Source organism: Dendrobates tinctorius, unplaced genomic scaffold (assembly GCF_039654945.1).
Source record: "Dendrobates tinctorius isolate UK_male_01 unplaced genomic scaffold, ASM3965494v1 ptg000051l, whole genome shotgun sequence".
Classification (NCBI taxonomy): domain Eukaryota; kingdom Metazoa; phylum Chordata; class Amphibia; order Anura; family Dendrobatidae; genus Dendrobates; species Dendrobates tinctorius.
Window position 1 is genome coordinate 3,948,912 of NW_027361719.1, and position 15,982 is coordinate 3,964,893.

The window sequence follows — 15,982 nt, forward strand, 5'->3', positions numbered from 1 at the left end:
CTCAGAAAATGGGCTGGTCAAAACAGTTGGCACCCGCAGCTTAATATTTGTTTGCACACCCTTTGGAACAAATGGATGAAATCAATTGCTTTCAATAACCATCAACATGCTTCTCATACTTCTCAACTGGAATTTCGAACCACTTATCTTTTGCAAACTGCTCCAAGGCTTTTATATTTGAAAACTGCCTTCTTCCAACAGCAACTTTAAGATTTCTCCACAGCTGCTCAATGTGATTTATATGCAGACTCATTGCTGACCACTTCAGAACTCTCCAGGGACCTGTTTCCGTCCATTTCTAGGCGCTTCATGAAGTATGTTTGGGGTCAGTGTCCTACTGGAAAAGCCATGACCTAGGACGCAAACCCAGCTTCCTGACACTGGGAACTACATTGCTACCCAAAATCCTTTGGTAATCTTAAGATATCTTGATGACTTGCACACAGTCAAGGTACCCAGTGCCAGGGGCAGCAAGACAACCCCAAAATGTATTTGAACACCACCATACCTGACTGTAGGTACTGTATTCTTTTCTTTGTAGACCTTATTCTGTTTTCAGTAAACAGTAGAATGATGTGCTTTACCAAAAAGCTCTATTTTGGCTTCATCTGTCCACAAGACTTTTTCCTAGAAGGATTTTGGCTTACTCATGTACATTTTGGCAACTACTGTTTTGCTTTCTTTATGTGCCTTTGTCAGCAGTGTACTCCTCCTGAGTCTCCTGTCATAGTGTTTCATTTTATTCAAATGACGACAGATTGTTTCAAGCATGTCAGTGCGAACTAAGTTGTTTACCCAAAGTTTTGGAAAGGTGCCAATTAATTTGTTTGGCCTATTTTGGGGTTTTTGTGTAAAATTATATCCAATTTGCCTTTTTCTTGTTTATGTGTATAACAAAACATGTATAATTGCAATAATTTTCTGGGAGAAATTCAAGGATGCCAACACTTTCGACCATGACTGTCTATATGTATGTCCATCTGTCTATATGTCTGTCTATATAGTGGCATATAAAATTTTGGGTACCCCTGGTCAAAGTTACTGTTTTTGTGAACAGTTCAGCAAGTTGAAGATCAAATGATCTCTAAAAGACCTAAAAAGGTAAAGATGACACATTTCTTTTGTATTTTAAGCAAAAAATATATACATATTTATCTTTCAAATTTTAAAAATTACAAAAAGGAAAGATGGGTTGATGCAAAATTTGGCCACCCTGCATGGTTAGTACCTAGCAGAACCCTCTTTTGAAAGTATCATAGCTTGTAAACGCTTTTTGTTGCTAGTAGAGTTGAGCGACTTTGGTCGGATCGGGTTTCGTGAAACCCGAATGAAACAAAATAAGTTTCAGATGAAACTTGTCCGACTAGAGCAAAAAAAGTCGGAGTTTCGTCCGACTTTTATTTCCCATTGACTTGCATTGGGGGTCGGGTTTCGGACGAAACTCCGACTTTGTTTTGCTCTAGTCGGACGAGTTTCATCTGAAACTTATTTTGTTTCATTTGGGTTTCACGAAACCCGATCCGACCAAAGTCGCTCAACTCTAGTAGCTAGCCAAGCATCTTTCAATTCTTGTTTGAGGGTTTTTCATCCATTCTTCCTTGGAAAATTCTTCCAGTTCTGTGTTCATGGGTCGTCTTGCATGCACTGCTCTTTTGAGGTCTAGCCACAGATTTTCAATGATATTCATATCAGGGGACTGTGAGGGCCATTGGAAAACCTTCAGCTTGCACCTTTTAAGGTAGTCTATTGTGGATTTTGACATGTATTTAGGATCATTATCCATTTGTAGAAACCATCCTTTCAACTTCAGCTTTTTTACAGTTGGTGTTAGGCTTGCATCAATAATTTGTTGAAATTTCATTAAATCCATTCTTTCCTCTACCGCCAATGAAAACCCAGAAATCATTATTCCAGTAAATTAGATTAACAAAAAACACCTGAAAAGGCTTTATGAGTATTTAAAAAGGTCCCTTAGTCTGTTTTAGTAGGCTCCACAATCATGGGGAAAACTTCTGACTTGACAGATGTCCAGAAGGTAGTAATTGACAAACTTCACAAGGAGGGTAAGCCACAAAAGGTCATTGCTAAAGAAGCTGGCTGTTCACAGAGTGCTGTATCCAAGCAGATTAATGGAAAGTTGAGTGGAAGAAAAATGTGTGGCAGAAAAAGGTGCACAAGCAACCAGGATAATCACAGCCTTGAAAGGATTGTTAAAGGGAATCTGTCACCCCTTTTTTGCGATATCATATAATGATATCATTCAATTGTGTGTCACATAAGGACTCTTAGTACTTTTGCTTCCCCCTGACCCGGCACCTTTCATGCATAAATACTTTTTTTTATATCGGTTCAGATGTATGTAAATTGCCGCGGTCCGGTCCCATGGGGGGAGCATTATTCGCCTGCTCCCCCTCCCTGTCTTGCTCTACGCATTTCTTCTTCCTGCATTCACGTATTGTTTTAGTGCTTGCGCATTGCAAAGGCCTCCGGCGCTTGCGCAGGTTGCTTGCCAAACTGTGGGCAAAGCATATAATCGTTACTGGGCATGCGCCGGTATTTTTCCCTGCGTCTATGACCCGGAAGACTTCTGGGTCATAGACACAGGGAAAAATACTGGCGCATGCGCAGTAACAATTATATGCTTTGCCCACAGTTTGGCAAAGCATGCTGCGCAAGCGCCGGAGGCCTTTGCAATGTGCAAGTGCTGAAATACGTGGACGCAGGAAGAAGAAAGAAGAAATGCGTAGAGCAAGACAGGGAGGGGGGGAGCAGGCGAATAAGCCCCGCCCATCGGACCGCCGCAATTTACATACATCTGAACCAATATAAAAAAGGTATTTATGCACGAAAGGTTCGGGGTTAGGGGGAACCAAAAGTACTAAGAGAATCGTTATGTGACACACAATTGAATGATATCATTATATGATATGATATCTCAAAAAAAGGGGTGACAGATTCCCTTTAAGAAAAGGCCATTCCAAAATTTGGGGAAGACTCACAAGGAGTGGACTGCTGCTGAAGTCATTGCTTCCAGAGCCACCACACACAGACATATCCAGAACATGGGCTACAAGTGTCACATTCATTGTGTCAAGCCTCTCATGACCAATAGACAAAGCCAGAAGCATCTTACCTGGGCAAAGGAGAAAAATAACTGGACTGTTGCTCAGTGATCCAATGTGTTGTTTTTAGATTAAAGTAAATTTTGCATTTAATTTGGAAATCAAGGTCCCAGAGTCTGGAGGAAGAGTGGAGAGGTCACAATCCAAGCTACTTGAGGTCTAGTGTGAAGTTTCCACAATCAGTAATGGTTTGAGGAGCCATGTCATCTGCTGGTGTAGGTCCACTGTGTTTTATCAATACCAAAGTCAGCACAGCCATCTACCAGGAAATTTTTAGAGCACTTCATGCTTCCCTCTGCCGACAAGCTTTTTGGAGATGGAAATTTCATTCTCCAGCAGGACTTGGCACCTGTCCACACTGCCAAAAGTACAATTACCTGGTATAACAGTATCAGTGTGCTTGACTGGCCAGCAAACTCGCCTGACCTCAACCCAATAGAGAATCTATGGGGTATTGTCAAGAGGAAGATGAGAGACACCAGACCCAACAATGCAGATGAGCTGAAGGGTGCTAGCAAAGCAACCTGGGCTTCCATAGCACCTCAGCAGTGCCACAGGCTGATCGCCTCCATGCCACGCCATATTGATGCAGTAATTGATGCAAAAGGACCCCCGACCAAGTATTGAGTGCGTTTACTGAACATGCATTTCACTAAGCCATCATTTCTGATTTTAAAATCATTTTTTTTCAAGCTGGTGGTATAAAGTATTCTAATTTACTGAGATAATGACTTTTGGGTTTTCATTGGCTGTAAGTCATAATCATCAACATTACCAGAAATAAACACGTGAAATAGATCACTCTGTTTGTAATGACTCTATATAATATATGAGTTTCACTTTTTGCATTGAAGAACTGAAATAAATTAACCTTTGATGATATTCTAATTTTGTGAGAAGCACCTGTAGGCAGTAGTGTAGCTACCAGGGGGGCGGTGGCCCTGTACTCTGAGGGGGCCCACCGGAGCTACACTACATTACACCAATATTCTGCTGCAGAGGAGGGAGAATCGATCTCCCTACTCTGCTGCCCGGCCGCCATGGGCCCCTGAGAAGGCGGTGGGGGGCCCCGGTGCCAGCATTGGGCCCCCACCTCTCAGCCAGCAATGTCGTTCTGGGCTATTCTGTGCGCACAGGACCTGTGATGAGGTCACAGGAGGGGCGGAGTCAGGGGTCACATGATCAGGGGCTTCAGTGGCTGCAGGACTCTGCTGTGCTGGTTGTCATGGTGCTGGCTGGATGAGGTGAAGTTTCTGTGTGGGGTCAGGAGGGGTTTACAGCAGGGTTCCCCAACTCCAGTCCTCAAGGCCCACCTACAGATCATGTTTTCAGGATTTCCTTAGTATTGCTCAGGTGATAATTGCTTCACCTGTGCAATACAAAGGAAATCCTGAAAACATGATCTGTTGGTGGGCCTTGAGGACTGGAGTTGGGGAACCCTGGTTTACAGGGTGGATGTAGCAGAGCTGTGTGTGTATGAGGTGTACAGAGCAGAGATATGCATGTATGAGGTGTACTGAGGAGCAGAGCCGTGTGTGTATGGGGTGAGCAGAGCCGTGTGTACAAGGTGCACGGAGCAGAGCCACGTGTGTACAAGGTGCACGGAGAAGAGCCACGTGTGTACAGCGTGTACGGAGAAGAGCCGCATGTGTACAAGGTGTACGGAGCAGAGCCGCATGTGTATAGGGGGTTCGGAGCGGAGCCGTGTGTGTATAGGGGGTATCAGGTGCAGTAATAGGGACACATACGGCAGCAGCGGCTAAGCATTGGGGTATCAGGTGCAGTAATAGGGACACATACGTCAGCAGCGGCTCAGCATTGGGGTATCAGGTGCAGTAATAGGGACACGTATGGCAGCAGCAGCTCAGCATTGGGGTATCAGGTGCTGTAATAGGGACATGTACGGCAGCAGCGGCTCAGTATTGGGGTATCAGGTACAGTAATAGGGTCACATATGGCAGCAGCGGCTCAGCATTGGGGTATCAGGTGCAGTAATAGGGACACATACCCCAATGCTGAGCCGCTGCTGCTGTATGTGTCCCTATTACTGCACCTGATACCTCAATGCTGAGCCACTGCTGTATCAGGTGCAGTAATAGGAACACATATGGCAGCAGCGGCTCAGCATTGGGGTATCAGCAGGATGAGGGGTTTGTGCAGGTTGGGGATAGATGGTGATGGAGCTGGAATATGAGAAGTGAAACAAGTCTTTCTTGTATTCTCTGTAGCCGAGTCCTGGCTGGAGGCGCTGTCATTGTCGGTCTGGGCCAGATGGAAATTACGTGAAAAGTGAACTATTCCATCAGAAAGATCGTCAGCGGTAAGACACCAACTATAACTGTGCAGTAATCACTTATATGTTTTGTAGGACTCGTATTTACCACTGACCATATGGCGGTAAGGTCAATATTGGTCTTTATATAGGGATTATTTTCAGTAACAGCGCAGTCAGCTCCTACATCCACTATTAGGGTGCGTCACCAAGTTGTAATCAAAGTTACCTAGTTAGGGGCCCACTCAGAAGTTTCGCCCCCCCTGAACCAAAACCCTAGCTACGCCTCTGCCTGTAGGTTATTATCTTCTTCTTCTTCTTCTTCTTTAAAAAAAAAAAAAAATGCAAAAAAAGGCTACAAAACGCATGCAAAAAAATGCTACAAAAAAAGCAAGAAATCCGGAATCATTTTTTAGGCCTGCGTTTTTATAGCGTTTTGTTCTGACTATATTGACGTCAATGGGTGACAAAATGCTGTAAAAACACAGAAAGAAGTTACATGCTGCAGATCTAATTCTACAGCAAATCTGCAAGTCACAAATAGACGAGGTGTGCAAGAGACTTCAGGATTCTCATTCACTTTGCTGGCATCAAGATTTCCTTCAGGTGTTTGTGACAGATCCACAAGAAAAAATGCAGCAAAATCGCAACATGTGCACATGGCCTTAGCGTGTCAAAATGCCTGCATTTTACCTGCGGATTTCGCCTGCGTTTTTACACCTGCGGATTCCTATAATGGAATAGGTGCAAAAACGCCGTGGAATCTGCGCAGATTTTTCCGCAGCATATGCACAGCGGTTTTTGTTTTCCATAGGATAACATGGTACTGTACATCCCTTGGAAAACTGCTGCAGATCCACAGGGCCAAATCCGCTGCGGATCTGCAGACGAAGCCGCAACGTGTGCACATACCCTTAATGTGTAACTTTAAAATCTGAAGCTATGTTCCCAAGGTAAATATTTGGTGAGTTTTTTTATGTTGCCCATTTTCTGCAGTATTTCTATTAAATTTGTAAATTAGGTTACATGTTTTTTTCATTGCATTTTTATAATGTTTTTGACTGTGCTTTTTGTCTCTTTTTGGTGTGTCAGGTTTTAGCTGATCTGTTTGGTACTTCCCGGTATTTGTGATGGACACAACTTTATTGGTACAATCATATGCAGATTTCATGTATTTTTAGTGCATTTCTGCAGTGGAAACTCACTAAAAAGCCTGTGCGTTTTTTTTTTTTTTTTTTTTTACATCTCATGCAATTCTATGGAGAAAATCTGCACATGAAACTCATCGAACCTACAAGATACATATTGCAGATTTAAAAAAATGCGCCGCAGGTCAGTTTACACAACATTAAAAAAGCACAGTGGGCATGAAATTTTTATGAATCCACTTGGCTGGGATTGTAATATGCTGTGTTTTTTTTACATAGGGAAAATAGGCACGTCAAAAACTCATCGTGGGAACTGAACCTTATACTTTGCCCTTAAGGCTATGTACCCACGTATGCAGAAAATTCCTGACTAAAAACCGTTCTCCTTCCCAGGAAAAACGTGTTTTTTTTCGCGCATTTTTTGCACATTTTTATGCGTTATTTTTTCCGGAGCATCCACATTCTCATAGATTATAGTTGGAAATGCGTTTTTTACCGCAAAATTAATGAACATGCTGCGTTTTTTACCACAATGCTTTTTTTGCGGAAAAGAAAATGCATCATGTGCACAAAAATTGCAGAATGCATTATAATAATGGGATGCTTAATGTATGCGTTTTTAAGCATTTTTGCATGGAAAAAACGCTTAAAAAACGCAAAAAAAACGCTTATGTGGGCACACAGACTTAAAGCACCACACCAGCTTTTTTTTTTTTTTTTTTTTTTTTATCAAAAACTGGAGTGGTGCTACTAAAGTTCCTGATCCTAGTCTTATACTTACCTGCCGCCATTTATATCTTTTATAGGCACCACTTCAGACCTGCAGTGTCATTTTGTGACCGTAACATCTGACTGACCAAAAGTCTGAGTTACGGCCACAAGATTTCAATGTAAGTCTATGAGAGTCAGAACAAGGATGCCATAGATTTACTTTGAAATGTGACCTCCAGCTCTCTGTAGCAAACACTGCAGTGATTCAACAAGTCACAACCTGATGAAGACCAACCGTTGCGGTGCGGATGGAAAGTGAAGATGACGGCGGCTAAGTATAAGATTAGGTTTAGGGAACTTAGATTAGAGGCACCACTCCAGCGCTGTAATAGAAATAACCCTGGAGTGGTGCTTTAAAAGATTTTAGAAAATATTGTACTTGACGATCACGACAGCCAGTCATTGGCAATCTCAAACAACAGTTCATGTAAAATGTGGAAGTGATGAAATTGTCCATTCTGGTGGACTTATCTTCAGAATATTGCCAGACATGAAGGCTGTGGGAGCTCTGGGTGGTCAGGGTTCGGAGATGTTTGTTCCTAGACTGTGATTTGGAAATCTATGTATGTTTTTAGTACATTTTAGATTTTTCTTTTAATAGGGTTCTATAAATTTAGAACTACGGGGTGGCTTCTGCTTCACCCAAGTTCCTAACAATTTATATGGTTGGAACATTGCTGATGGGATGTATTTTGGATATAAGATCTGTATCTCACTGCAATTAACACTTACGATGCCAAAACTTAGGTTTCCATGCAGAATTAAAAATTCTAATACATAACTCACATTTTGGTAGCGACTTTAGAAGACAAATACAATTACAAATATTACACAACTCACCGTCCTGAGAACCCTCTTCACCTCTTTCACTACGGCTGGAATATTCGGCACGGAACAAACCAGCAAGGTGCACACAACGACATCCATAGAGCCATCTGCGATAGACGTCATGTTGTCAGCAGAAGCTACCACAAAGCGCTCATATGTAAGATGGTCATTTTCTGCTTGGTTTTTGCTCAGGAACTTTTCGAAATTTGGGTTGATATCCAGACAGGTCACTTTGCAGCCCCTGGGATAATACTTGAAGTTGGCACCTGAGCCACAACCAACCTCTAGGAGCCTGAGCTCTTTGTTTGGACCCGAAAAGTCGGAGATATTGTTAAAGAGTTTTCTTTTCTGATCATCCATCGATCTGTTGTATGATTCGCAGAATCTGCTTATAAAATGAGGAAAGAATTTCTTCATAACTGAGTCCCAAAGGCCAAGATAATTAAGGATGTGCAGAGGCAGCATGATAACAGCTGCAATAAATTGCAAAAGAAATATGATCACAGACATGTTGGAGGGAAATCCTGCATGCAGTGAGCAGAGACAGTGAATTCTGAGTGAGGCCCTCCTGTATTTCTAGGCATTTGCCATTCCCAGATCCTCCCTAAAGGTGGGAGGAGGGCTGCACAATACTGGGTCTGTGGAAAGTTCTACCGAGCACAACGTGCACTATTCACCACCTATGTACACATTCTATGGACTTATTATTAGCCAACAGTGACACTATAGACATACTCAGATGTGATAAGAGCAGGAATCAAGAGAATGTGGGTTATTTTCAGCTTTGACAACAGACACAATTAAGAAATACTCTGATATCCACATTACAGACAGCTTTACTTCAACTATTTATGATCAAAATAATAATAAAAAAGACAACTTAAAAAAAAATCTCACTGGAATGGTGGCACTTGAGTAATATCAGGGACGAAAAAAGTTGTACACCAGATATAAGTGACGGAGGAAATGTAAAGTCATGGTGAATCGAGGATTTGAGAAGGTGCCTTTTTAACCTACACGGCAATGACAGCTGCTTTATATCATGTTACATTACTTCAGTGCTGACATTAACATTTTGCAGGACTTTGTGCACGGTAACAATGATATTTTTTCTCAAAGGTATGCTTTAAAAAATCCTCTTAAAGGGAATCTGTCACCTAATTTTTGCCCTATATTATGCGGCCACCGCCATCAGGGGCTTATCTACAGCATTCTGTAATGCCGTAGATAAGCCCCGATGTAACCTGAAAGATAAGAAAAAAGAGTTAGATTATACTCACCTAGGGGACGGTCCGGGTCCGATAGGTGTCGCGGTCCGGTCCGGCGCCTCCCATCTTCTAGTGATGACGTCCTCTTCCTTACTTCTGCCGCGGCTCCTGCGCAGGTGTACTATATCTGCACTATTGAGGGCAGAGTAAAGTACTAAAAAGAGAAAAGAGCCAGCACTGCCAGTGGTCAGAACGCATAACATGAGGTGCATATGCACATATCTTACTGCATTCAAAATGAGACATTTAGCAAAATATTGATCAATATATTGAGCCACCCCGCCACGCCAAGGCAATCTCATATGGGGGGTCCTACTCTACATTTGTATTTATTCACTGTGCCATTGCGGCCTCCTAAATGTTTTAAAAGCAAGACCATATCAAATGCAATCCATACCTGAAGCATGACTGCATCACTCCTGTGCAGCCAGATGGAGCAGGTGCAGATGAAGGCCAACCAGGTCTGAACACAGACATCTCAGGTTTGACCTCCACACACTGCCTGACCAGCAAACACAGATGAAGGGCAATTGCAGGCTCAGACATGGATGCAAAAATAAATAAAGCCTGGGGCAGGGCGGGGCTGCCGTGAGTGTGCACAGCAGCCTAGATCAATCACAATAAACACAGAAAAGATGGCGAACATGACCCAGCGTGCACGGCAACAGTGGTGGTCAGCCACAAAACCAATTTGCAATAAAAAGAGAAAAGAGCCAGCACTGCCAGTGGTCAGAACGCATAACATGAGGTGCATATGCACATATCTTACTGCATTCAAAATGAGACATTTAGCAAAATATTGATCAATATATTGAGCCACCCCGCCACGCCAAGGCAATCTCATATGGGGGGTCCTACTCTACATTTGTATTTATTCACTGTGCCATTGCGGCCTCCTAAATGTTTTAAAAGCAAGACCATATCAAATGCAATCCAAACCTGAAGCATGACTGCATCACTCCCGTGCAGCCAGATGGAGCAGGTGCAGATGAAGGCCAACCAGGTCTGAACACAGACATCTCAGGTTTGACCTCCACACACTGCCTGACCAGCAAACACAGATGAAGGGCAATTGCAGGCTCAGACATGGATGCAAAAATAAATAAAGCCTGGGGCAGGGCGGGGCTGCCGTGAGTGTGCACAGCAGCCTAGATCAATCACAATAAACACAGAAAAGATGGCGAACATGACCCAGCGTGCACGGCAACAGTGGTGGTCAGCCACAAAACCAATTTGCAATAAAAAGAGAAAAGAGCCAGCACTGCCAGTGGTCAGAACGCATAACATGAGGTGCATATGCACATATCTTACTGCATTCAAAATGAGACATTTAGCAAAATATTGATCAATATATTGAGCCACCCCGCCACGCCAAGGCAATCTCATATGGGGGGTCCTACTCTACATTTGTATTTATTCACTGTGCCATTGCGGCCTCCTAAATGTTTTAAAAGCAAGACCATATCAAATGCAATCCATACCTGAAGCATGACTGCATCACTCCCGTGCAGCCAGATGGAGCAGGTGCAGATGAAGGCCAACCAGGTCTGAACACAGACATCTCAGGTTTGACCTCCACACACTGCCTGACCAGCAAACACAGATGAAGGGCAATTGCAGGCTCAGACATGGATGCAAAAATAAATAAACCCTGGGGCAGGGCGGGGCTGCCGTGAGTGTGCACAGCAGCCTAGATCAATCACAATAAACACAGAAAAGATGGCGAACATGACCCAGCGTGCACGGCAACAGTGGTGGTCAGCCACAAAACCAATTTGCAATAAAAAGAGAAAAGAGCCAGCACTGCCAGTGGTCAGAACGCATAACATGAGGTGCATATGCACATATCTTACTGCATTCAAAATGAGACATTTAGCAAAATATTGATCAATATATTGAGCCACCCCGCCACGCCAAGGCAATCTCATATGGGGGGGCCTACTCTACATTTGTATTTATTCACTGTGCCATTGCGGCCTCCTAAATGTTTTAAAAGCAAGACCATATCAAATGCAATCCATACCTGAAGCATGACTGCATCACTCCCGTGCAGCCAGATGGAGCAGGTGCAGATGAAGGCCAACCAGGTCTGAACACAGACATCTCAGGTTTGACCTCCACACACTGCCTGACCAGCAAACACAGATGAAGGGCAATTGCAGGCTCAGACATGGATGCAAAAATAAATAAAGCCTGGGGCAGGGCGGGGCTGCCGTGAGTGTGCACACTCTGTGTTTATTGTGATTGATCTAGGCTGCTGTGCACACTCACGGCAGCCCCGCCCTGCCCCAGGCTTTATTTATTTTTGCATCCATGTCTGAGCCTGCATTGCCCTTCATCTGTGTTTGCTGGACGGGCAGTGTGTGGAGGTCAAACCTGAGATGTCTGTGTTCAGACCTGGTTGGCCTTCATCTGCACCTGCTCCATCTGGCTGCACGGGAGTGATGCAGTCATGCTTCAGGTATGGATTGTATTTGATATGGTCTTGCTTTTAAAACATTTAGGAGGCCGCAATGGCACAGTGAATAAATACAAATGTAGAGTAGGACCCCCCATATGAGATTGCCTTGGCGTGGCGGGGTGGCTCAATATATTGATCAATATTTTGCTAAATGTCTCATTTTGAATGCAGTAAGATATGTGCATATGCACCTCATGTTATGCGTTCTGACCACTGGCAGTGCTGGCTTTTCTCTCTTTTTATTGCAAATTGGTTTTGTGGCTGACCACCACTGTTGCCGTGCACGCTGGGTCATGTTCGCCATCTTTTCTGTGTTTATTGTGATTGATCTAGGCTGCTGTGCACACTCATGGCAGCCCCGCCCTGCCCCAGGCTTTATTTATTTTTGCATCCATGTCTGAGCCTGCATTGCCCTTCATCTGTGTTTGCTGGACGGGCAGTGTGTGGAGGTCAAACCTGAGATGTCTGTGTTCAGACCTGGTTGGCCTTCATCTGCACCTGCTCCATCTGGCTGCACGGGAGTGATGCAGTCATGCTTCAGGTATGGATTGTATTTGATATGGTCTTGCTTTTAAAACATTTAGGAGGCCGCAATGGCACAGTGAATAAATACAAATGTAGAGTAGGACCCCCCATATGAGATTGCCTTGGCGTGGCGGGGTGGCTCAATATATTGATCAATATTTTGCTAAATGTCTCATTTTGAATGCAGTAAGATACAGTGGGGCAAAAAAGTATTTAGTCAGTCAGCAATAGTGCAAGTTCCACCACTTAAAAAGATGAGAGGCATCTGTAATTTACATCATAGGTAGACCTCAACTATGGGAGACAAACTGATAAAAAAAAATCCAGAAAATCACATTGTCTGTTTTTTTTTTCATTTTATTTGCATATTATGGTGGAAAATAAGTATTTGGTCAGAAACAAGCAATCAAGATTTCTGGCTCTCACATACCTGTAACTTCTTCTTTAAGAGTCTCCTCTTTCCTCCACTCATTACCTGTAGTAATGGCACCTGTTTAAACTTGTTATCAGTATAAAAAGACACCTGTGCACACCCTCAAACAGTCTGACTCCAAACTCCACTATGGTGAAGACCAAAGAGCTGTCAAAGGACACCAGAAACAAAATTGTAGCCCTGCACCAGGCTGGGAAGACTGAATCTGCTATAGCCAACCAGCTTGGAGTGAAGAAATCAACTGTGGGAGCAATAATTAGAAAATGGAAGACATACAAGACCACTGATAATCTCCCTCGATCTGGTGCTCCACGCAAAATCTCACCCCGTGGGGTCAGAATGATCACAAGAACGGTGAGCAAAAATCCCAGAACCACGCGGGGGGACCTAGTGAATGAACTGCAGAGAGCTGGGACCAATGTAACAAGGCCTACCATAGTAACACACTACGCCACCATGGACTCAGATCCTGCAGTGCCAGACGTGTCCCACTGCTTAAGCCTGTACATGTCCAGGCCCGTCTGAAGTTTGCTAGAGAGCATTTGGATGATTCAGAGGAGTTTTGAGAGAATGTCCTATGGTCTGATGAAACTAAACTGGAACTGTTTGGTAGAAACACAACTTGTCGTGTTTGGAGGAAAAAGAATACTGAGTTGCATCCATCAAACACCATACCTACTGTAAAGCATGGTGGTGGAAACATCATGCTTTGGGGCTGTTTCTCTGCAAAGGGGCCAGGATGACTGATCCGGGTACATGAAAGAATGAATGGGGTCATGTATCGTGAGATTTTGAGTGCAAACCTCCTTCCATCAGCAAGTGCATTGATGATGAAACGTGGCTGGGTCTTTCAACATGACAATGATCCAAAGCACACCGCCAGGGCAACGAAGGAGTGGCTTCGTAAGAAGCATTTCAAGGTCCTGGAGTGGCCTAGCCAGTCTCCAGATCTCAACTTTATAGAAAACCTTTGGAGGGAGTTGAAAGTCCGTGTTGCCAAGCGAAAAGCCAAAAACATCACTGCTCTAGAGGAGATCTGCATGGAGGAATGGGCCAACATACCAACAACAGTGTGTGGCAACCTTGTGAAGACTTACAGAAAACGTTTGACCTCTGTCATTGCCAACAAAGGATATATCACAAAGTATTGAGATGAAATTTTGTTTCTGACCAAATACTTATTTTCCACCATAATATGCAAATAAAATGAAAAAAAAACAGACAATGTGATTTTCTGGATTTTTTTTTCTCAGTTTGTCTCCCATAGTTGAGGTCTACCTATGATGTAAATTACAGACGCCTCTCATCTTTTTAAGTGGTGGAACTTGCACTATTGCTGACTGACTAAATACTTTTTTGCCCCACTGTATGTGCATATGCACCTCATGTTATGCGTTCTGACCACTGGCAGTGCTGGCTTTTCTCTCTTTTTATTTCAGAGTAAAGTACTGCAGTGCGCAGGCGCCGGACCTCTCTTACCTTTCCCGGCGCCTGCGCACTGCAGTACTCTGCTCTGCCCTCAATAGGACAGATATAGTATGCCTGCGCAGGAGCCGCGGCAGAAGTAAGGAAGAGGACGTCATCGCTAGAAAATTGGAGGCGCCGGATTGCGACACCCATCGGACCGGACCGGACCGGACCCCCGGGTGAGTATAATCTCTTTTTTCTTATCTTTCAGATTGGGGGCTTATCTACAGCATTACAGAATGCTGTAGACAAGCCCCTGATGGCTGCATCTCATATCGGAAAAATGAGGTGACAGATTCCCTTTAAAGCTACGTTCTCTCGCTGTGCAAAGTTCTAGCAAAGTGGATGGGATTTACAGAACTCTCATACACATTGGGCTTCTTTTTAACGCTGTGTAAACTCTCCTGAGGTGCATTTTTCAAATCCACAGCATGTTAATAATTTCTCTTGCAAGTACGTTCAGTTTTCTGTGCGGAATTTCCCCAAAGACTTACATTACAGGCGGAAAATCTGCAGCAAAAAAACCCCCACATGCGTTTTTAGTGTGTTTACGCCTCAATAACACATGTAATCCGCAATATAGCAAAAAAGTTTTGTCGAAACAAAAAAAAACAAATAAATAAAAAAAAAAGCTTTATTTAAAGAATAACACACCAAACAGAGGCTAAAAATGCAGCAATAAAAACATGTTAAAAAAACACACAGAAAAACGCAATTGCATTCCCACAATGGACTTTTATTACAGTTTTTAACGCTGTGTGTTTTCCCTGCTTAAAAAATGCAGTTCCAGCAAAGTGGATGGGATTTCTAGAAATCTCCTGCCCACTGTGCTTCTTGTGTATGCTGAATAAACTGACCTGCGGTGCTTTTTTAAAATCTGCAGCATGTCAATTTCTCTTGCGGGTACGCTGACTTTTCTATGCAGATTTTACCGATAGACTTACATTAAATGCTGAAAATCCCCAAGTAAAAAATGCACAAATGTATTTAATGCGTTTATGCAGCAGAAACGCATCAAAAACATTGGTAATCCACACCTAAGTATGTCAATAAAGTTCAGTGAAATGAAAATGCCCTAAAGTTTGAAAAACAAGGCAGCTTTGTTAAAGAATGACACACCAGAGACAAAATCCGCAGCGTCAAAACGCGATAAAAACATGGTAAATAAACACATAAAAAAACACAATGAAAAAACGCAAGTAACCTAATTTAAATTATAGGTGCAAAGCTTCTGCAACATCAAAAATGCACCAAAAGATCATTGCAGGAACGTAGCCTTATTAGTGGGGAAAAATCTGCAACAAAAATGCATGTAAAAATCACATTGTCAAAGATAACAGCCAGATCCCGCCGCTGCCACCAGTTTGTCACTGATGACACTGGAGAGATCACATAGATCACATAGATCTGCTACCACCAGTTTGTCAGAGGCATGCAACTCCGCTGCCTTGACTGACGAGAGATGGACAAGTCCCCCTCATCTTTCACTAGTAGGCTGGTTGTTGGGTGAGCGTATGGAATATATACCTCTGATTCCAACGCTTGAAATATATATATACCTTAATATGATCACTGTCACCTCCTCCATAACAAAGGGAACTTCTAGCTGCCACCAACAATCGTTTAGACCAGCAGATGGGACACCCATTACAAGTAGCGTATGGCTTCAGGGGTGTGTTTAGCGGAG

General features: G+C 43.3%; 1 protein-coding gene across 1 annotated transcript in view; it reads right to left on the minus strand.

Annotated features, from left to right (window-relative positions):
• The window catches only part of LOC141091261 (thiol S-methyltransferase TMT1A-like), a 39,234-nt gene extending 30,528 nt beyond the window's left edge, over positions 1-8,706 (minus strand). The window contains exon 1 of the mRNA XM_073576715.1: positions 8,154-8,706. Within this exon, the coding sequence (XP_073432816.1) occupies positions 8,154-8,651 (498 nt within the window). The 5' untranslated portion in view covers positions 8,652-8,706. The remainder of the gene's footprint in view (positions 1-8,153) is intronic.
• Positions 8,707-15,982: the final 7,276 nt, after the last annotated feature.